Source organism: Platichthys flesus, chromosome 22 (genome assembly GCF_949316205.1).
Source record: "Platichthys flesus chromosome 22, fPlaFle2.1, whole genome shotgun sequence".
NCBI classification, from domain to species: domain Eukaryota; kingdom Metazoa; phylum Chordata; class Actinopteri; order Pleuronectiformes; family Pleuronectidae; genus Platichthys; species Platichthys flesus.
In genome coordinates, this window is record NC_084966.1 from 5,674,008 (window position 1) to 5,697,867 (window position 23,860).

The 23,860-nt window shown below is 44.6% G+C and overlaps 1 protein-coding gene and 1 long non-coding RNA gene across 2 annotated transcripts; one reads left to right on the top strand and one right to left on the bottom strand.

Moving 5' to 3' along the window:
• Positions 1-2,444: 2,444 nt before the first annotated feature.
• Positions 2,445-19,578, bottom strand: LOC133933376 (sodium- and chloride-dependent GABA transporter 2-like). Its single transcript, XM_062380441.1, has 16 exons — positions 19,316-19,578; positions 10,599-10,847; positions 10,185-10,319; positions 8,783-8,923; positions 8,596-8,683; positions 8,362-8,494; positions 7,691-7,825; positions 7,279-7,382; positions 6,660-6,784; positions 6,258-6,370; positions 6,030-6,167; positions 5,829-5,931; positions 4,477-4,577; positions 4,084-4,254; positions 3,705-3,896; positions 2,445-3,300 (listed from the first exon to the last, which is right to left on the bottom strand). The coding sequence occupies exons 2-15, from the start codon at positions 10,810-10,812 to the stop codon at positions 3,753-3,755; spliced, it is 1,845 nt and encodes a 614-aa protein (XP_062236425.1). The 5' UTR covers positions 10,813-10,847; positions 19,316-19,578; the 3' UTR covers positions 2,445-3,300; positions 3,705-3,752.
• Positions 19,579-22,248: 2,670 nt separating this feature from the next.
• LOC133933377 (uncharacterized) lies at positions 22,249-23,608 on the top strand. The gene is made up of 2 exons (XR_009912059.1): positions 22,249-22,946; positions 23,069-23,608. It is a non-coding gene; the product is annotated as an uncharacterized LOC133933377 (long non-coding RNA).
• The last annotated feature ends 252 nt before the right edge of the window (positions 23,609-23,860 follow it).

Genomic DNA, 23,860 nt, shown 5'->3' on the forward strand with positions numbered 1-23,860 from the left:
TTCAGGACCAACAACAGTTATCTCACCTCGAGAAATGTCTCCATCAAACCAGCAGCCTGTTATTTTTACAGTTTCACCACTTTGACTCACTTTAATAATTGAAGGCTCAAAGTCCAACAGGATCCGACTCGAGAGTTTCTAGCAAACTAGAGGGGGGGGAATAGATAATTTATGGCCAGTCCCGAATAAGAACTGTGGGAGTTCACCGTTCCCAGTGCGAGACATTTAATGGTGTGTGTGTGTGTGAGGGAAAGAAAGAGGGGGAGGAGGTGGATGGAAATCTGCGAGCATGCATACAGTAGGTGCTGCACTTAGGAAAGTAAAGGAGGGAAATGTGTGGCTCCAGGTGGGAGCTGTCTCACCTCTGGGGATACGTTTGTGTGTCTTTGTGTGTTTGTGTGTTATAGGGTGGCTTTAGCAAACGCATACCTGGACGGGACAAACGCACTCAGCGCCAACCGGAGAGTGGTGTCTTAAAAGTTCCAAAACGCTGCTCATTTGCTGAGTCACCCAACAGCTATTACCTTTCCTCAGAGAAGGAGGGAGGTGGGGGTGGGGGGGGTGTCAGTGTGTGTGTCTGCACTGTGTGTGAGGGAGGCCTCTTAGAACCCGAGAGCAGATATTACGTTTCTGCTCCGTTGCGTCAAACGACGAGAGGCCGCGTCGACTCTCCTAAAGCGATGGCCGCTTAATCCGAGGCCCCCCCCCCCTTGCTGGGAGATGCAGCAAGGGGGGGGCGTGTGAGTGCACGGGCCGAAAAACGGAACATGGTGTGCCGCCTCCGTAAGCCTCGCTGCCCCACCCGGTTAAATGAAAGATCCCACCAAAGGTTACTTAGAGGAGCTCAAGTCATTATTTTGGGGGTTTATTTAGGAGGGAAGTCCCATTTTGTTAAGGGGGGGGGGGGGGGCATGACCTCCGGATTCCTAACATCTTTCCTACGGCCATGACAACTTAGCGTGCACACCCATCAACTTGAAAGCGGTGACGGCTGCAGAGTGGATCCAGAAATCGAGTAGAACTTCATGTTCAAATCAGCTGTTATGCAACCCACCTCCCACCCCCGCTAACGTCTCTGTGTCCTCAGGTCTCGCCACCCCCCCCCCCCCACACACACACACACTTCTCCTTTACATCAAACTGTCAACTGTATTAGCTGCAGTAAAAGAAAAAGAAAGACGGCCATAAAGACAAGAGCAAACTGTAGCTGTGTGTGTGTGAGAGAGAGAGAGAGAGAGAGAGAGAGAGAGAGAGAGAGAGAGAGAGAGAGAGAGAGAGAGAGGATGTTTGATCCCGACAGTGGGACGTCAAGCTTTGGCGGGGGTGTCTGTTGAAAATAGCCAAACAAATAAAATGAGTGTGTGTTTAATGTTTATCCTGCAAAAAGTGTGAGTGTGTTAGTGTACACTGACGAAATTAAGTTTTACTACAACGTAACGTTACAGTCCTCCCGGAATTGTGGTGAAAAGTGCAGCTGCAAAGTAGTGGCACTGAGCCTGAGCAAAAATTAGGCAACTTTCCACAGCACCACATACACATATATACACAAACACACACACACACACACACAGGCTTTGGCTCACATCTCTACACATCCTCCCTCTCTTCCAGTCTCACACACTCATCCCATTGGATCATTTTTAATCCCCATCATCTGAAAGCTCGATGTATGCCAAAGCAACCATATGGACATAAACCACCCACGTTTATCCACACACACACAATTACATAGTAACCCGGATCACACTTGCAAAGCAGGCCGCATGCAGTATTGTGTGTCAACAACAAGTTGTGTGTGTGTGTGTGTGTGTGTTTGTGTGCAAGCCCCGCGTGCCGAGCCACGTGTGTGCGGGACCAGCCCCCTTCCTATGGCGGCTGGGAGGGGAGTGAATCCAATACGGTTAATTGACAAGCCCGAGCCGTTTACATAACCACCAGGCTGCATCCAAGTGCTGGTGTCAGAATTCCCCCCGGCGGCGCTGATGCTGCTCTCCCTCCCTCTTTAGTCACCATGACTCCCTCTCCTCCTCTGCGCACACACACACACACACACAAACTCCATCCTCCTCCTGCTCTGTCCCTCCCCACATTCTTTGCTTCCTTCCCTTCATGGATGTTAAACCAGTAATTCCCATCAGGATAAAAACGCTTCAGATGAAGGCAATCACTTATTCTGGTGACGCTCGAATGGCTGATGGTGTGTGTTTGTGTGAGTGTGTGTGTGTGTGTCTTTCCCTACATCTCTATCTTCCTTCTTCCTTTCCTCTCTTCCTAGAAACCAGGTGTGTTCTTTAGCATCCGTTTCCATGGCGCGGAGGGAGAGAGCATCATCTCCCATGGGACCGCTCCCCCTGACCACAGGTCTGTTACAGGGAAGGAAAACACACACCTGTGCATGAACGCAAACACACCCTCGCACACAAAAACACACACTGAGCATGAAATGAGTCAACACAACCTCTTTTATCCACAATGTAAATATATATTCATTGAGAAAAAATTAAATAATGATACATGTACAAAAGAAGCTCGTTCCTACAATAAAGAGGCACGTGTGTAAGCAACTATAAAAATGGAAGCATATAAAAAAAAAGACACCAGATGGGATTCATCACTTTGCTTTTCTGTAAATTAATCTCAGAGGAAAACTTGAAAAAACATTTGATCCACGGCTGAAAAAAACAGCAGTTTGCACAAGTAACTTTTTTATCTTCAACATTAACATTGCAGCGCAGCATAGAGGACATTCTTGGTCACGCTCCAGTAAGAATCATCACCGGAGTGCTAGGAGTTCATTTGCAGCTTTAATAAGACTTTTTCTTGTTAACAAAAAAATCTATTCTAAGAGTAAGTTTGTAGGATAGAATAATAAAAATCTGTTTTTGTCCAGATCAGCAGCAGTTTATAGTATTGTATTCATATATTTACTGTTAATGTCAGCAGCTTGTTTATTTTTGGCGCAGTGCAAAGACGCACAGACGCTTTTACTTTTGCACAAACTGCCCAAACGACAAGAGAATGAAAACAGATACAGTAAGTGTTATTGATGAAACAGTGTCCATGATGAGAACTATGTCCGTTCGGCTCACGACGATCTCAGCGAGAAGTGTTCGAGAAAAACTGAAGATAGATCCTTTGATATATTGGCAGTAAAAATGTACCTTTGTTAAAATTGAGATCTTGTGTAAGGCGTAGTATGAACCATTCCAAATCCACGATATGACACCATCCAGAAAAAAAATCCAGATAAAACCCAGTGTATGAAACCAGTCTGACTCACAGAGTCACTTCAGATGAGACCTGCATCCAAAACCCAACGAGAAGGAAACATTAGGTGGAGAATCAGAGCTCAAGCTGAGGTCACAGGCTAACACAACAGGCTCAGTGCTGATAACCATAGACTGTATCTAAAGATGGATGATAAATCTGCTCCCACAAAAGTGCAGCCTTAGCATAACTCCGACCTCTGCCATGTCAGTGGAAAGAACCCAGTAAAGTAGGTTTCTGTCCTTTAAGATAGTTCTTATCACACAAAGGGTGAATATTAAAAAATATGAACATCGCCTTTCAAGATTAAACCATGTGTTTGAAAACTACATATACAGTTAGCAAGTAAACCTTGAGAGTAGATTGTTTCGTGGATGTTAAATCTCGAAATCAAGCAGCATCAAGTCTAACCTCGACCCTCCCGAACTTCACCCCACCTGATTGGCTAAGCAGCATCCCACGCTACATCGTCGTTGACTCGACTGTCAGGACAAACGATCGACGTCTGCAATCGGCTGCTTTGGCTTCTCGCTGAGCAGCAGTCTGGGGCTGTAGGGCAGTGGGGAGGTGTTGGTGGGGAGGTGGTGGGAGGATGAGAGTTTGGCCGGGCTGCACAGATGCTGGAAGCGCTGTGGGTTCAAAAGGTCACGGTTAGTTCATTGTCGTATCATCATGCAGCTTTATTACCCTAAACAAGTCGGGTTTTCTGAAGTCTAGTCAACACTTCCGGGGGTATTGTAGAGTCACGTAAACCTTTTCAAGTAGTTACACAAATTAAAAATATGTCTCGCCAGCAGCATATGACACTGAACCGACCTGTGTGAGGGACCCTGGGGTGGTCGCCAGGGCGTAAATGGCCCAGAAGGGAAGCAGGGAGACGGATGAGAAGGTGAGGATCCAGCCCAGCGTGGTGGCCCAGAGCGGAGCGACCAGGCCCTTCCCAAGGCTCAGCGGAGCCCAACACACCAGGGAGAACACAAAGGTGGCCTGTGGGAGGAGGACCGTGTTAAGACATTTTACATGGTATGACTTTGCATGTCAAAAGTATATTATTTGGACTTATCCCCGTTAGTTTGCCACTAGCTTTTAACTGTCCATTGACTGACAGGGGGAGGAATTCGCACCAAATCCCAAACATGCATTAATGTGTTGACTATTTCACAGCGTGTAGACGCTAAAGAGGCAGGCCAGCGGGGAGGGGTCACTCACAGTGCATACAGCCGGGGTCAGGTATTTCCAGCACAGCTTGAAGACGGGCAGGGGGCTGTAGCCGGTCATATCCCTGATGTTGCCACTGAAGCGCTCGGCTCCTGCGACCAAAGGAAGAACAAAGGTCTGTGAGTGGCTGTAGTTCGGGTTCGACATCATGGTGTGGTTTAAGAACAAGAAGAATGGTTATAACAACACAAACAAGACCAAAATTGGAAGACAATCCAATTTTCTTTACCATTATTAATAAGTAATGAGTAAAAAGCCGTGTCTGCCATGCTGCAAAAGGAAGTAGCGCTTATCTGTCCCATTCTCGCAACTCCTACTAACGTCAAAAAGGACACAGGGGGATATTAATTGTGAAAAGTTACATTGATTTTCTGTCTCGTGTATTTAATGACTCCTTTGTAACAATAATCGTCTCGCCAGAAAATGTCCAGAGTGACTGACTCGGACATTTGCATTCTCACATACAAGGCCCTCCGGAAAGTGCCCGGGCTTCAGAGCATGCCTGAAAGCAGCAGTATGTGTTCCCTTTCTAAAAAGCCTGAAGCCTCATTGTGAACTCAAGCATCTCCCCTTGGTTGAGGTCCTTCCTCCTCCAGGAGCGCGTAACAAGCAACAGAGTTGGTGTATGTTAGGGTCCTTAAAAAGCGGTAAAATCCCACAGTCGTAAAATAGGGTGAAAGGTGGATTTGGAGTCCTGACCGCTGAGTCCCCTCTACTCTGCTTCCTTCATGCGCACACACCCTGTTAACAAACTCATTCCTTATCAACTACTTTTTTTTTTTTTACAATTCTGGGTCTTAATTCTTTGCCAAATACAAGTTAATCATCTGAACACAGTGGCACGTATTTGTATCGTCCTAATGTGCACACATGGCTCAGTCCACCCATCTCACACTTCAACAAATAATGTTTTTGTGAATGCTTTAGAGCCTCGGGTCTGGCTTGGATAGGGGCTCCCTGGGGCCCGGCAGCCTGAGACTGCGAGGCGACAGGGCCCGGGGGCTGATTTAGGGCCTGGAGGAGACAGACGGGGGCCTGGCCAGGAGCCAGTCTCCTTACAACAGTGGGTAGCTGCAGCCATGTTAATATACTGTCTACTGACTCTGAGTGGAACGCAGACGGAGGGGAGGAAACGGACTGGAGGAGTCGGAGTGTGTTTATCAGATTTTAGGAACGACTTTCATTAATCTTAAAGAAAAGAGTTAAATTCTTTGTTTTAAAAAGAAAACACATTAGCATGGATTTAGACATAGTGGACTTGCCAGAAAGAGGAGAGGAGGAAACTGGAAAAGATAGAACAGGAAAAGGGAACGATAAGCAGGGGAGAGGATTGGGTTTCGTACCGTAGACCCAGCCGATGGCCACAGACTGGCAGATGGAGAGCAGCAGCAGACTGGCTCCGCTGCACGAGAAGTGGTCGTAGACCTGGAACACGTACAGACCTCCCTGCATCCAGACAAACTCTGTCAGTTCACGGCATCAAAACCAAACCTGAGCACACCTCATACGCAAGCACACATCCACCAATCCTGAGTGTGACCCACCGGCGTGACCATGACCAGCCCCACCAGGAAGCAGACGACGCAGACCAGCAGCAGCAGCAGCTCTCGGCGGTGACCTCGTCTGATCAGATGCGGGTACAGGTCACTCACCGACGTCATCAGGGCCTCCAGGCTCACAAACTGGGTGACAGAAGGGGGACAGGGTCAGGGAGTCGGGTCCATCAAAAGTAATTCATCAACGTCAGCGGGTGTCTGTGTGTGTGTGTCTACCTGTGTGTCCAGCCCCAGCATGATGATCATGAGGAAGAAGCAGACAGCCCAGAGTTGAGGTAGCGGCATCATGGCGACAGCTCTGGGGTAGACGATGAAGGCGAGGCCGGGCCCTGAGAGGAAACATAGTAAACACAGGTTCTTACAACTCAACAGCGCTGTTTTATTTAAATTATTCAACTGTATGAAACACACATGGCCAAGTTTGACTGAAAGAGTGAAGAACAAACTCACAAACAGAAAGGTAGAGTTCGGACAAAAATGTGGAAAGTATATTTGGTCAGAAAGAAAAGGTGACATTTATTTACACTGTTGAATGACTGTTGGCTGTGTTTTGTAGCAAAATGGCTAAGTAGAGGAAAGCTCTATTCTCTTCACTTCCACCTCAAAACATTATTTCACCTGACTGGGCCACGGTGGCGATCTCCACGCCCTGCTCCTGCGCCATGAAGCCCAGCACCGAGAAGATGGCGAAACCCGCCAGGAAGCTGGTGGCGCTGTTCAGGAGGCACAGCATGAAGGAGTCTCTGGAAGGACACACGGACATGTGGCGAATTAGGAGGAATACTTAAAGCAAAGAACACAAACAACTTAATAATCTTTAGAGGAAAAGTGGCTTCAGTTAAGCACAGAGACAGTGAGGTCTTGAATTTGGAGTCTGGCCCTGTTTTGTGGAACTGTGGCCGGTTACTGTAAATACAAACCAAAAGTTAAGTGCATGGCTCTCTCTCCGTGAGTGTGTGTGTGTGTGTGTGTGTGTGTGTGTGTGTGTGTGTGTGTGTGAGTCCTGGAGTGTGGGAAACATGGCAGCGAGGGCTTTTCTTTAAGGTGTGGCTCTATCAGTGTGTTTTCTCTGTCCATTCCAGCCATTCCTTCTGGAAGCCATCTGACCAGTGGGAGCTCACATCTTACATTTCAAGTGAACGCGCTTAATCTGAAGGGGAGACGCTGCACGGCTGGGACCCACTATTGTGTAGTTGCTGGGTAATTGTGTGTGTGTGTGCTTGACAAAGCGTCTCACTTGTAGCAGTCGTTGTTGTATTTGTTGTAGCTTCCCAGGGCTGTGAGACTTCCCAAGCAGATTCCGTAGGAGAAAAAGACCTGTGTACCAGCATCCATCCATACCTAGAGAGAGAGAGAGAGAGAGAGAGAGAGAGAGAGAGAGAAAGGGAAATTAGATTATAAGGACACAATCTTGAATGACTGGAAGACAATGAATAGATGATTGTATCTGTTAAGCACTTTGCATCTTGTTTACGAAAACGTTAAATAAGTTATTGATATTACCACCATAAAACTGTAGTTACACGTTATCTACAGTAAGAGCACATCGTGTATCGAATGAGTAACACATAGTGCTGAACTAGTTGTTTATTGCTAAGCACTCTACAGAAGTGTGTGTGTGTGTGCGTGTGTGTGTGTGTGCTTTGTACCTGTGGGTCTGCCAGGCGGGTAACGTTGGGCTTGAGGTAGTAAATGATGCCCTGTGTCGCTCCGGGCAGGGTGGCACCGCGCACCAGCAGCACAAACAGCATGACATATGGGAAGGTGGCCGTCAGGTACACTACCTAGAATGTACACAGAGGGAGAGAGAGAACGTGCGGGGGGGGGGGATGTGGTCAGGATGGCACGGAGACGGAGAAAACAGGAAGGACAAGTCTGACATTAGACACTTTAAAGAGGGAACCCTGGAAAGTTGGAGTCTGTTGACAGATGGTGGTGGTGACACAAGAAAATTATTGCAGCCGCTTATTTTTATATGCTGGAAAACGACAGAAGATTTATGTTACTGTTTTTAGCCGCCCGTTAGTATTCGGCTGTTTGTGTGAGTCACTTCTACGGGCGGTAGCCTGCCTGTAAGAATGTTGAATGACATATAAGCAGGTTCTGTTTGTAATTTACATATAGATAAAAGAGACATCGATGCATTTCTTTGACGAAGAAGAAAACTCCAAAAAACTAAAATTCTTAGGCATGCTCTGGAGTTACAGCTTCTTCTTGATGCTTGTGAAGCAAAATAAGTTCCCAGACATGGGCAGGGCGGTGAAGGCGTCACGCTGTGTGGTGATGTGAGAGTGTGTGTGTGTTGTTTTTTCTCACTCACCTTTCCAGTGGACTTGACTCCCTTCCAGACACAGAAGTAACAGACGAGCCAGACGACGGCCAAACACAGAGCCAACTTCCAGCTGACCGGACCCAGCTCGTCCAAATTACTGGACAGGCGGAGCACCTCCCGCCTAGAAAACACACACACACACACACACACAATGTTATTAATTCCTTACACCTGTTGATATTCTGGATGATTAATATCCTGAAATAAACCCGAGGCACTCACTCCCAAAACTCCGTGACTGGGGAGGAAGCGTTCTCGGGCAGGCTGCTCGCATTGGTCTGGTTGAGGTGGTTGAACAAGACGCACGACTCTGGCGACACACACACACAGTAGAGCCTGGTTACCCCTTAATGTTTTACACAGCAGCCTCTTCAAACAGCACTGACACACTTTGAATATGCTCACTGACCGGTGTTCCAAGTGTTGTTACAGTGCGCCCACGGCAGCTCGGCCTGGAAGCTGTGCACCAGGTAGAAGACGGCCCACGCCAGGATGACCACGTAGTACACGCAGCCGTGCAGGATAATCACCTGGCTGGCGTAACCAAGCCCTGCGGAGACAGACAGAGACAGAGTGTGATGACTTCACACAATCCGATGGGTTTCAGAAACAGAATCTTCAAAAGAATCCAGCGCAAATATTCTGGCGTTTCACATGAAAGCAGCCGTTTACTGAGACGCTCCACTAGCAGCCCACGTCTTGTCTTTCTTCATTAGGGATGAATGATGCTCTTATGAGGCCCGCGTGGGTTCGAGAGCGTGGGCTGTTTGCAGTGGCCTCTAATGAACTGCAGGCCTTCATCTGATGATAATTAAATGTGCAAACCAGTGATGGATTCCTGAAGAAGCATTTCTTGGTTGTGTATCGCTGCTTTCAGACAGGCAGACTGCAAATGTCCCAAGTCAGCTTCTCCGGAAATTGGAAGCGTACAACTCGGAAAATATGATCCAATCATTCCGAGGGAAATCAACAAAAATATAAAATAAAAACAATTAATGAAATAATCATTGTAATAATTAGAAGAAGTGTAAAGAGATGGAATCTGTGCAGGTCAACTTATAAACCACGAGCCTTCCTTCGATACTTCAGTGTTTTCTCTCCCAAATGCATCATCTTCCAAACTAGCTTTCATTCCTGAACGGTTTGGATTCTTCCGGGATCGTGTGTACAGCTTTATTTCCCTTGAGAAGCATCCCATTAAGGTCATATCTGGATCACTGGTTTAAAACCCCAGATTTTATTTGTTTTGTTCGAGTAGGAGGATCCTATGAAAACAAGACATTTAGCAACAAGCGTTTGTTTTATTGGCACGCACACAGTGTACTGCCTCCTGTTCTCTTGACTTAAATGCACGGAGGCCGATATGCAATGCGAAGCGCACACGCATGCAGCTCACGGGGAAGTGCCAACCCTCTGATTGCGGATATGCTGTTTATATGGGTTTCGAATTGGTGTGGACACTGGAATGCTTTGAATGCTTGAATTCAGCACGGAAAATAAAAGACAGAGGAAAGTCGGAGGAAAGGCCAGACAGAGGGAAAAGAAAGACGAGGAGACTTTGGCAAATCCTGTGCGGAATTTGTTGTACCCTCGTTACTCACCAGAGGACACAACAAACCACGCAGTGCATGCAGGGAGTGACCTCAGCCGACTACAAACTCCCAGTGCATACTCTATTGCCAGAGTTTATAACTGAGGAACTGAAAGAGTGCAACAGCAAAAGCAAGAGCGGGAAAAAAAAGAGGATAGAAGAAGATCGCATCATGACCCTCGACACAGATCCAGATATCAAGATGACTTAATAAGCGTACCTCCAAATAAAGGGCAGATGCTCCTCCAGGCGCTGACCCCTCCCAGGCTGGTGTACTGTCCCAGCGAGGTCTCCAGGAGGAAGAGGGGGATGCCGCACAGCACCAGGAACAACAGGTAAGGGATGAAGAACACACCTGGAAGTAAACACGAGGACGCTTTTGAGGACCTTCATTATATTCTGAACTCTAAAAACAAGTAATAACCCCAAATCAACCCACTGTTATAAACCCTAACTGCAAATTAAATGTCCAGTCACTAATCTGACCCGATAAGAGTAAATCCCTGGTTTTAGACAGTGAGAAAAAGGAGAGAGGAAAAAAGATGAGATATGACAGCAGCGAGGGGGAAATATTAAAACAGAATTTACTAAATGACTTGTCCTCCCCCACCCTCTGTTATCCGACGTGCTTTACCTCCACCGTTCTTGTAGCAGAGGTACGGGAACCTCCAGACGTTGCCGAGGCCGATGATCTGCCCCGCCACGGCCAGGAGGAACTCGGCCTTGCTCGCCCACTGGCCTCGGGCGTGCAGGACGACTTTGGGGGCTTCTTTCCCGTTGGGGAGGCTCAGCTCAAGGGGCTTCGTCAGCAGCGGCTCCCCTTGCTGCAGAGGAGTTTGGTCGGCCATGACTTGTTCAGACGGCAACGCACACACACAGACCCCTGAAAAAACAACAACAAAAAGAAAAAACATTAAGGAGGGGTGATACAGAATGTAAAAAGCTGCGGATGCTGAACCATTTAGAAAACAAGGACTGGAGAGCGAAAGCAGGGTTCACTCACATCTCAGCAGCTGGGTTTAAATGACAGTTGGTCCGACCTCCTCACTTATCTGCGATGTGTGACCCAAGGACAAACCTACGTGGGTGTGTGTCCTTTATCTGCGCTCAGCAGCACAGTCAAGGCCTACATTTTTTTTCAGATGGTGCATCTGGCTGAGGATTTACTCATTAATAAAAGTGTGTGAGGATGACATCTGTTAAATTAATTAGTTTGGCTTAAGTTCCCCCCCGTCATATTTGAGCAGAGTTTGAATAAATAACTCTGAACTTTTCTTTTTCTTTAATCTCATATCAATTATCCAGCAGCAATAAGTGAGTGAGGAAAAAGAAAATGGCCATAAAACCAAAACTTTGGGCCTTTGGTGCAATCTAATACTGCTTCATACACACACTGCCTGTCTTTACTATTATGAATTAAACGATTGGTCATGTTCCACTATAGGCCACATTTGTTTTTCCTGTAGTGAATTAATTCAGAGGAGAACATGGAATTAGAAAATGACAAATGGCATAAAAGTGAGTTTATCATAATGTTTTCACCCATTAACAGACTCATTACACATGTCTTATTAACATATAATCCTTTTTGATTTATACTATTTCTATTCTACATGTTTTAATTATAGGAGCAGAGGTTCTGACATGTGGATGTATCAAGTAGCTCACATGTAAATAAACCAAGACAAGAGCGTGCCAAGATGTTGTTTTTAACCGTTTACAGACAACTAATCGATTGATAAATCTGTAATCGACTATTAAATCAATCGCCAACTAGTTTGATTTCAGATCAAATTATTTCCAGTTTCTAAAATGAGAATATTTTCTTGTTATAAAGACAGAAGTGAGTTGAATGTCAAAAGAACCGTTTTCTGACAACTAATCAATTGATGGAGAACAGATGAATCGATAGAGGCTAAAAGTTGATCCATTGTGAATTAGGTAACTTCAATTGTTCGCATTGTGAGCAGAGGTGTGTATGTGTGTGTGTGTGTGTAACTTCCTCCTATGTTGTACAACGTAACCACGCGGCTGTGACGTCACATGCCTCTCATCAGCAGTCGTTCATTGTAACGGAAAACAGCGGTGAGATGTTCACGAATACACAAGGGGCCGATGCAACAACACGTGTGTGATGTGTTTGCGTGTAAACATGTGTGTTGTGATGGGTGTAAAACGTGCGACACACATGTGTTGTACAACATGGAGGCGTGGCGAAGCGTCACGATGCTCGAACACACACACGCACGCTAAACTCTCACGCGTTCAAAGGACACGCGGTGGATGATCAAACCGATGATAATTCATCCTACCTCCGCGTTGCCTTTCGGTCCCTGCCCGCCGGTCGTGTCCGGTGCTGGAGCGGTCTGTTCCGGGGCAGGGAGCCTACGGTGCTCCGCCTGAGTCCGTGCAAACGCAGGCGCCGTGTAGGGACTTGGGCAGATGGATGAACCCGGGCTGGTGCATTGATACGAGGCGCGCAACGAACAGGTTACCAAACAAACCACATAAGGAAGCTTTTCAGGGTCAAAACCCGGCGTTTTGCTTTGCTTTATTTGCCTTATTGTGAAATTCCGACTTTTATTGTGAAATTAGCACACGGTCACTATGGTGAATCACCCCCTTTAAAGCGTCCGCATTTGGATCGTTTGTGACGAATACAACGAGATTAAGATCATCTGTGTACAAGTGAGCAAACAAATGTAAAGGTCCAACTGTCTCATTTCAGATTGAGAGAGAGAGAGAGAGACTAAAAGACTAAAGATAGTCAATTAAAATAAAGATAATGGAATGAAATAGCAGAGAGAAACAGAGTGTGGGTTAAGTTCTCTGTAGATACAAATATATTTATATATAATAACTTAGTGGAGAGTATAAGGAGGAATTTTCAAGAATACATAATATAATATATTACTGGATAATAATACATAGCAGTAGTAACACCACAACTATTACCACTACTACTACTACTAATAATAATAAAAAATTAACATTAAGAAGAAAAGCGTTAAGACTTACTCTTGTGTTGTGTTGTCAATAATCACTGTCACCATCATTAATAATATCTATCCAAATATATTGTCTTGTCATACTATCTGTGGTGTCATGCTTATATCACTGCCGACTGGAGGGCCAATTGTTTCGCAGCGTGTGAGTCACATGTGCTGATTATGAAAGCATATCCGATCGTGACTCCCGAAACAAAGAACAGAGAAGTGGGGAGTTCCGCCACATTCCAAATCACCCTGTATGTCTACTTTATATCTGCTGAGATAACTGACCGGTATAACTGGTAATGTGAGAACACCCCAAGCCGTCAGCCCCCATGTTGCAGACCGGGTCCTGTAAATAGTCCTGGCGTCCTGACCATTTAGGCTTCCAGCAGCACGCTGCACTTTTAACGGGCTGTGTCATTGCCTGTGCTCATTCTGCTGAGCATTTATAGCCACAGTAAAAAAAAAAAAAAAGGCATAGTTTCCTGCTAACACTCAATGACTTCATTCAGAAAATTGGATTCCATTCCTTCACATATTAGGTTACATTACCAGGAGTATTAACTACATACAGAAGAGGAGGGCTCCGCAGTTTGACCTGCAGATATTTGCAAACCTTTCTAGCAGTTTGGATCATTATGAAATCACCAAAGTCTCCTCTGCAAACAATAAATGCTAATATGCTCATATTCTTGATAAACAACTTACTCAAATTCTTCCAAGGAACATACCCTCCTCATTCCTGTAGTGACTAACAGAAACCAGCTTTCAGGCTTGTAGGCTGAGCATTTGACCAGCTTTGTGATCCCTTAGGTCGCTGGGGTGTCTGGAAAAACGGAATGTTCAACAAACATCATGTCCCAGTACGATTTCAGCCTAGCAACCTTTCGAGGCAGAAACTGCTCCATTGAAAAAACAAAACACCCAGAGATAAGCAGAGCAGTCAAGTATATCCATTTGGTTAACTAGACCCCCCATTCACAAATGCATGGCACAGCGCGGGAGAGACGGCTCCTCTGGTCAGGACTCAGCAGTCCATCTACATCTAAAGGACAAGGAAATTTCGTTTGAAGACAACAATGTCCACATTTTGGATAGGGAAGACAGACGGTTTGAGGATTTACATGACACATGACTCACAGTGGGTGGGTTGGGTCAGCAATACTCTCAGATGACCTCAATGACCTCCAAACGACCCTATATGTTAAATACTTAAGACTCCCAGTAGTCAGTTGGAACGGAGGAAGCCTCTTGGATGAGAGTTGAAACTTCTTCAAGGAACTCAACCAAGTCCAGTGGACCAGTTTATAGCACTTGGATTGTTCACTTCGATGTTTCTGCAGCTTTTTCCAAGTTCATTTCAATTCAAGACCTTTTAAGATCTTAAAAAAGGCAATTCATGACCTGTGTCGAGTAGGATAGATATGAATACTTACACTTCCCTATGAGATTAGGTGAAGAAGCCTCGTAAAGAAAAATCCTTGAAATGCCACGTTATTTTAAAATCTCAAGGCAGAGAGAATTGGTATCGATAGACTTGACAAAGCTGGGTGTACTGCGGTACAGGTCAGTCTGACTAAGGTGTTTGTCAGCTATCAGTTCCGCGTAGGTCTTGATAATAGTTTTAAATCCTCCAGCAAGGAGCTTTAACTCTGTCTATCATTCATGCAAAGTACTAACGAAGAAACTTGAATCCCAGCACGTTCCACAATCTCATGTGGAACTAATTCAGAGTGACAGGTACAGAGACAGTATTTTGTGTGTGTGAGAGTACACAATATACTTTGTGTGGGAGATATATCTTGTGTGTGGGAGAGTACTGCTTTTCATGTAAATATGTGCACAACTGAAACCATGAGATCCGTGTGAATGGTAACAAATTGATAGATGAAAGGGCAAGTTAACACACAGGAAATAGTGCTGCAAACAGCTATACAGGGCAGCAACAGAGCAAAACACCAAGTTAGAGGCTTTTACGAGTATTGAAAGTTAATTGATTAATCAGACACACACAGAAAAGTTACAAAATATGCACGTCGTCAAAACATTAAAAAATATATAAAAAATAATACCCTGTGGAGATTTACACAACTATTGCAGTGGAAATCCACTACTTTATGTCATATTGAACTATTCTTCCACAGCAGCAAATTGTACCTTGTACAATACAAAACATCCATCAAGCTATAAAATGCTTTTCTGAGTCGTAAGTAAAAACGCAATTTGTATGAGCAACTTCCCCCTCCCTCATTAGAAGAGGAAATACCTGAAGAAAATCAAAAAGTCAAAGGTCAAGAGTCAGGAAGTGGTTAAAAAATAATAATCCTGCAATCATATACAATGCACTAATTCCTCAACTACACACACACACACACACACACACACAGCCTGCGTATCTTCCCTCAAGCTGCAGACTCTGCTTTGCATCCCAGGGGCCAAATAAAACCCCAACATTAGGGGTCCTTCAATACAGTCCCCATTGTTCTATCCTGACAAACCTGCGGCCCCCTGTAAATGTGGGGCCACGAGCTGTAACTCAGACCAGGCGCAGTTGTACACAAGTTTTCTGCAGCGTGCTTTATGGCTGTGTTTATTGGTGTCTGGCATTCAGGGCAGTTGGTCACTGACATACAGTGGTAGGCACTGTGGAACAATGCCACCGTTGAGAATACCCTGTTGTATCAGAAGTGAAGTGCAGTGCAAAGAAGTGAACTTTCAATAGGAAGCGAGCCAAAAGAAAATATTTCAATTGAGGGCAAAACACAGGCAATTGAGCAACTACAGCATGAAGAGAAAAAGAGGCTTCTCATATTACACATTATACTCAACAAAAAAAACACACCCAAACAAACACAAAAATATCAAGAAAATTGAGTCTGATGTTGGTTAAAAGTGAAACTCAAGAGGCAGCTGCACTCACCAGTTTGAAATCTTTGGTGTTGTAGCCTGCAGACGAATCATGCTGTTTGCAACCGAGTTCAGTTTAACTGTGACTTCTTAAATAAAGAATGGGTATTGAGGCTATTCGATTTCAGCTACCTCTCTCTGAAAGCGTGCGTGGGTGTTGGCCGACGGTTTTGGTTAAAAGGATCATCCGACAGGTGCAAGGTGTCAGGTTCATTGTGCAGTCCAGCTGTGGTGTCTAATGACAGGAAGGAACAGAAATGATATCTGAAACCCTCCTGCTCATTCATGGTAGACAAACCTGGGCGCCAGCTATAAGGCTAAGGTGACGCGGCGGTACGAACTTGGACATTTTCCAAAACATTTAACTCGGAGGATGACAAGAAAAGTACACAAAAATGTCAGACACGTAGGATAATATATCAAAAATGTCCTCTCGCCTTGTTTAAACCCTAAAAAATGAGGTCCGATGTGGTCACCATCAGACCTCTCCCGCCTCGCCTCCTCCCTACACTCGACTCTCCATGCCCTAAATAGGTAAACATTCCTGTGGCTTAGCCCCCTTCCTCTGCAACCTGTGTGAAAAACATACCTTGTTAAAGAGGAGTCATTTAAACGTAACCCTTGGCCTTATGTCCACACTGTACAGGGCTCCCCTGAGGCTTGTGGTGAGTGAGAAATTTGGTGTTGATAATCTTTCCTGGAGATTTTATGAGAATGTTTTGTGGGGTAATTCCCTCCACGAGTCTCTTAACCACAGCAGGTCGTCCCGTGAGGTGTTGGCGCTGCTCTCTGAGATTTGTGGGGCTTTAGTGGAAATTAAAGGTCATTTGTCCAAATCTCCGACGATGACGGTCTGTGATATTTTTCTTACCCTGATGTTTTCAAAATGGTCCTCAGTGAGGGGTCACAGCCTCAAATTACCCAACAACCTCCTTTGGCGTGGTGAAACACGTGAGATCTAAGCTGTGGGCAGGTTCGCACCATAAGTACTTTGACAAATATAGGCCAAGGTGTTTGTAAAGACATTTCTCTGCCATGTTTAAATGCCAATAAAATGTTAGCGTTACCTCAACTGTCTTTACTAGATTTACATGAGTTAATTATCTGAATGGTGAAAATGGCCATTTTACATTATTTCTGGTCTATCAGAGGTATTTGCAAACTATGCTGCCGAGAGGGAACAATAAAGGATGTCATCTGTCCTGCAGTCAAGCTTATTGGACGGTTTTTATTCACTGTATTACGGAAATTCATGTAAACGATGGACAGATCATGATAGAATACGACACTCGGCCTATAGGAGCACGGCCTGTACACTGAATGGGCCAAAATACGCTATCAACTGCCAGGAAAATACTTCAAATCATCCGAGTCATTTTCATTTAACAGCAGACTAATGAACAATTTGTATTTCATTTGATTTTTTACCTGTGGACAAAGCCAAGCCAGTCCAACCAGTCTTTATACTAAACTAGCAGTATGCTGCTGTGGTGCAGACATTTGAGTTGTACCACTCTTCTCATCCAAGGCTCAGCAAGAGAGAGCATATTTCCCCAATGCATTGCTATTGGTTTAATATACTTAGCCAACTCATTCTCCAAACCACCACGGGAACAAAGGAGGGCAGGAAAAAAGGAGGCCAAAGCAGAATAGAGAATCAAAGCATGCTTAAACCGACAAAAACAAAAAATCCCCACCAAGAATGTGATTTATAAAAACAGTGTGACAGTCAGCTTCTGTCTGTTTACTGACTGCAGCCTTTTTCAATCCACTTTATTGATGCATATTTTGGTGGTTGCATTAAAATCCTAGCCAAGAAACCAACTAACAATCACTGTATATTTAATTACTGTTTAAGGAACCCACAAATAGTTTGAAGAAGTTGCATTGTTCTGCTCGAAACTAGTTACATATAATTTGAAAATAAACTATATACCATAGTTTTACAGATCATTTTGACAGGTTGTACTAAATTAGAAACAATGAGGCAATGAGCTTTTGGGAGGTTGCGATTCGCTCAGCCTGTCCTCATGCTGAACTTACCTCAGTTCCAGTGGATGTGGATCCTCGCTAAGCCTTCAGTGTAGCACCATAATGAGCTGGAGTAATTAAGACCCTGTTCGTCCGGATCATTTTGCAGAAAAGTGAGTGCGACCCTGTGGTTCCCTTCGCCCGTCCCTCTGCCTACAAAGCTCCCGAGCAAATCTCTGCAAGCCAAACAAACCTGGATTCCTGTTGCTCACTGAGCCTGAAGCTAGGGGGCAAATATCACATCATGGGACCCATCTGGGTTTCTCACTTTATATAGAGAAGCAAGCCTGAAGTAATGTCAACAATGGTTCTTATGTTAAAACCATGCACATTTTGCATTGGGGTTTGTCAGTGTGACTAGCAGGAGGTTAAACTTAACAATGTGTACAAAATATTCTAAAACATACAAGTACACAGTTTGAAACAACCTTCCCTTCTCTTAATATAGACTTATGATGAGAGAGATAGTCGAGCGTTTACTCAGTGGTGCAGTGACTGAAATATCAAAACTGGTTGACGCTCCCAGACTTTCTAACTCTGTGCTGGAGTTGCCCCATGGAGGAATGCAGCGCTGGATTATCTCAAACATCCAATAATAAGCCCTTCATCCGCCATCACTGACAGCAAATACAATGACTCCTGTTTTCAGCCCCTGCGGAGGATTAAACACATGAACTGGACGGAAACAGTTTTTTTTAAACCCACAAAAATAATAATTTGATGAACAATCAGGGATTAGCACCCCACATATCTCCATCGTTAGATACCTGCGATGTAATTATATCATTACAGGCTATCGCTCCCATTATAACTTGATTTGACATTTCATTACTGTGATCTTTGCTGACTTTGCAGCTCTCGCTCTCGCATTCCACAGCAGGGCTGTTGCAAAACGCTTGGCGGCCGAGAGACGTAATCAAGATTAAGCATGGTGGTCAAGGGGCTCTGAGGGGCCACACTGCTCCACTGGGGATGTGTGGGGGGGCCCCTTGACTCAACCACCGGCCAGGTTACAGGAAAGCATGGCAGGTGGAAAGTTATTGAGTTGTTCTAGTGTGGTCAGGCGGACTCCGGACTCTTGGCCTTACTTACTGCCGGGCTACAGCCAGGTTGTTGACAGTGAAAGCTGTCAGTGATTTGGTCAGCTGTTATCCTGCACAGATTCTGCATAAACACTGAGGTAACTACGACCATAAGGCAAAAAGTCCATCAGATTCTTGCTGAGATACACCTGAGTGCAGGCCAGGGCACTGAATCACAAGCATGACGATGAGAGCTGGTTATGATAGATATCATCGTTGACACGTCCCCATTGAAGTGACCACAGCACCATTAGAGGAGGATGGGAAAGAACATTAAATTCTCTGATACAGCCCACCCAGCCCCCTGCAGCTACCCAAGCCAAATTGTACAAACATACCGTGGCGTCAGGTTTGTCCTCGTCCCGTCAGCACACAGTGGAACTCCAGGGATCCTGGCCACTGCTCAGTGCTGGGCCCATGTTACTGGTTCCAGTTAGTGCGTTTAATTTTCCTGCCAACAGCCCATCAAAGGGGTCTGATTGCTCAACGCAGGCCAAAGCCTCGCCACATGGTGACGACAGAGAAACTGCATTTACCCAAATCCAAGTAGCTGCCTCAGCACTGCGGTCGGATCACAAGAACGGGTTGGAAATATCCGCGGTGGACTTTGGCAGGCGTACAAAGACCGTGCAGCTAAGTAGGGACCACAAATAAAACACACGTGGTGCAAAACAAATGACAGCACACTGTAGTGGCACAGAGAGGTGAAGCAGGGTTCTTGGTAAATATACTACTGCTTTTGGACATGAACGGAGAACTGGGCATTTTCTTGAAATTCCAGAAAAACAAGAACGTCATGTCGTCTTCATTATTTTGTCCCTCAAAAACAAAGGATATGTCATGAGCCGGTAGTTTGAACTCTGAGTTGATGAGCGGAAACAGGTAAGTAAAAAGTAGTGTACTTTAAAATCCAGTAGAGGAAGGGAGATTAATGTTTACGTATATTTATTCAGCTGGAACCGGAGGGAGGACAAAGTGTTCAAGGTAAAGGAGGATGAGACACAAGTTTAAAAATCTAATATTGTTAACTTAATGCTAGCTTAATGATTTTAGAATCGCAGTTGCAAAAGCGTTCAGGTTAAAACTGAGTGCAAACTTCAAGCATTTAATGACGATATTTTATGAAGTGAATACAAATATCAGAACCCTTGCTAGAGGCTAGTTTTTGGGAAACTCCATGCAAACCAACTACTTTTCATACTTATGCATAAATCCTTGAAATTGAACTGTTAAACTTTACTCTATGGGAAACAACACTGAGTGAAACTGTGTTGCAAAACTGTTTCATTATTGACATGGTTTAAAGAACATGTCTGACCGCTAAAATCATACATGACTAATGACTTACACCACTTCTGCATGTTTGATCAAGGTGTGCTTTCTCTCCCTTGACGTTTTTTTGCAGTGTCATGCAGTTACGACGTAATTTGATCACAGCAATAACCGACTGAGGTGGGCACTTAGCAGGCTGGATGTGCAGGAGAACAAACCTGTGGCGAGGTTTTAAGTTTGAAACGTAGGGACAGGAGTGAAATGACACATGGGAGCTGAGGAATGCAATTACAGTTGTCATCCTCGGCTGTAAACCTCTTCCCTTGTGATCCTCTTATCACAAGGGAAGTATTTTATACTCACGTATTTTATATTACACTGATAGTACAACGAAAAACTGAATCCAATTGCTAACACACAAATACACTAGTTTTTTTCAAATTACAGTCATTAATCGTGTTAATATAGCTTGTATACAACTTATTTTATTTGTGTTACCAATTTCTTTTTAGTGTCAACAAAGTTAATTCCATTACAATTGATAAGTGAAACACAAACACTTAGTAATAATAAATATGATTCACCTACCAGCCAGCAGTTCAGTCAACACTTTGCTCTCTGTCGGCTTTCCAGGTGCTGAATCAGTTCAATGTGTCAGTGTAGTAGGAGGAGGGAGGAGCAGGCAGGAGCAGGCAAGCTCCTAAACAAGGAGGGGCGGGAGTCTGTACCAATCTGGTCCTTCTTCAACATTAGGGAACAAGTCACGCGTAAATACCACGACATGGAGGCAGGTTGTTCCAATAAAAAAAAAGAATTATTGGGTTTTAATTTTGATGAAATTCATCTCAAGATTTGATCATAAGGTTTAAAGATAAATTGCGCCAAAAGCTTCTTGAATGAAAGTTTTGAAGTCCCTGGGAAAGATGAGGGGAAGTTAATAAAGTGAGGTAAGCTTGGACATATCCCCTGTGATAATGGGGGTATGTGAACAGAACCAGGGGCCAGTGTTGGATAGGAGACCTCCGAGGTTAGAAGCCCTGAGCCCTGAGCAGTTTTAAGTCTTAAGGGGTCCTGTGCAAGGTATTCAAAATAATATCTGCTCGGGATTGTTAGTGCTCGCAAAAGTGCTCATTGGGCTTTTGAACCTCCACGGATCCACTTCACCGAAAGCTCTCGAATGTCAACGTTGTTCCATGTGGAAATCTTCATCTGCTACTTTTCACCATAAGATATGTATAATGATTTGACCTCAATCGGTGCAAACACCCCGAAAAGTTTTTCAACACTCCGGGTACAAAGGGAGGGAGGGAGGGAGGGAGAGGGAGAGAGAGAGAGAGAGAGAGAGAGAGAGAGAGAGAGAGAGAGAGAGAGAGAGAGAGAGAGAGAGAGAGAGAGAGAGAGAGAGAGAGAGAGAGACTGATAGAAGCCAAAGCAGTGTGTCATTAAGGGCTCAGGGCCCCTTCGCGACAAGACCAACCTGCTCTAACAACCGGCTTTCTGCTGGGCTCTGTCTCCGTCGCTCTACATCTCGCTCAGTTTTTTTTTCCTTTGGCATAATTCACCCGCTCTATTTTGAACCTTGTTTTGAAGATATATTCATGTCCATACAGCTCAGATGAGAGTTGTGGTACTTTAACTCCGACATCTCTTCATGTTTTCTTTCATTCCTTCACTGTAAGAGGATTTGTCATATTCAGCGTTTTGCAGGTTCTCTCCTAGAGTTGCTGTCATGAACAATAAATTATGTATTGGATAAAATAGAACAGAAATAACATAAAGCAAGAACTCTGGAAAATATCTGGAAAAACTGACCCCGATTTTTGGCTTCAGGAATTCCAAAGTTACGGTAAAGTTGCCGGAACAAGCAATTCAGGTAGTTGTTAGTTGTTGTTCCTTCTGCTGTCTTTTGTTTTGAGGGACGTGGAATGTGGAGGGGTAGAAAACAGAAATCTATTTGATGCAGCAGCATTGTGGTCACAGTGGCAGAGGGGAGGGGAAACATGAAAATTAAAGGGTGGTTTGAATAGTTTCCTTCCTCCAGTGGATTCAAGAGGCCTGACTGTCAGAGACTGATTAAATCCATGTCCGTCCCACCAAAGCCAGCATCTGCTAAGCTACAATTTGAGGCCGATGTATTATTATTCCTAGTTAGCCTTAAAAAACAAGAGCAAACTCGTGAGCCCCTGAATAATCAGTAACACATAATGTGTAATCCCGTTTCTACTGTAGTGTAATAAATAACTTCCAAAATCGGCCCAATTGTGAAACCGATAAATCATCTGACATATGGGGCCAATTATCAACAAACTCCTTCCCTCAGCCTGTGTGCATCAATCTGAAAAGGTCAATCAGAGAGGACACATCGTTCCTTTAAATTTGACTCAAATGAATGAAACGGACAAAAAACAGATCCATCAGCCTCTCTCCCAATTTCATTGCCGACTGTTTTTGTGTTTATCTCTATTAATTAAAGTGAGAATAAGAGACGTGTTTGGTGCAAACACACTCACACCCTTTCCCCGCTCTGACAGCAGGAAATGCATTCCAGGTATCTTAGCTTGAAGTGTTTACCATGGCCTGACACAGCATCACAAATGTCCTTCTCCGATGCCAACATCAGCACGAGGTAGGGCCCCAAACAAGAGCCCAAGGGAGTGGCAAGTATATTTCGTTTATCAGCACTGCAAAAATGAAAAGGTCAGGAAACATCAAGGCAATTTACCGCTGTACATTTTTAATCTTCAAGGCCAACTCAAGTTTTCTCTCTCTAACTATCTTTATTCTTGACAATTTATTCACTGTCATTTAAACTCTTACAGGTTCCTTCACTACGAACACCTCTTATTGAATGGAGAAGTTGGAGGAGAGGAATATGACGGAACAGAGGCTGCTTCTCCTAACGACACACATGGATTCCTGAGCCGTAAACACAAAAAACAAAAAGGGCTGTGATCAACAAGTGTGGTCCGGCTGCCAGAACACGACTGCAGTGTGTAAAAACTATTCTGGAAAAACCTGCGGCTTTAAAGGAGAGCAGAGTAGAAAAGAGTGGTGTCACGCAATGAGGGATGTGTTTATGGGTTTTGGGACTGTATGTATGTTTTAGTGATTATTGCAATGCAAGAGTTGTGTCAAGGAACGTAATCAAAGCAGCAGACAGCCAGAGGAGACATTTCTGAAGACTGAGGGGCGGCTCTGCTCCTCCGCTCCAAATCGAGGCTCATAACCTCACCGCTCTCCTCCATAAAGGCCCCTGTGTGGTTTCCGTCCTTTTGTCCTAATCCAAGCCAGAGATGTGATTCATGAAAAGCCCGAGTGTTTCATTTCAATGGAGCTACGTAATAAAAATGGTAACCTCCTGCACGCTCTCCGCATTATGAATCTCTTTGTTGCCCGAGCAGATGCTGATTGGGGAGGAGATATGGAGTGTGAGGGAGTCAGGCTGGAAACACTTCATCATCATCATCATCATCTTCATCATCTTCATTGTCTTCATCATATGTTTATACAATGGAAACACCTGAGTAAATAGTTAAGGATGAAAAACTTTTCATCCGTAGATATCGGGGACGATAGAGACGTTTCGACAATAAACTCACTCGACCATTTGG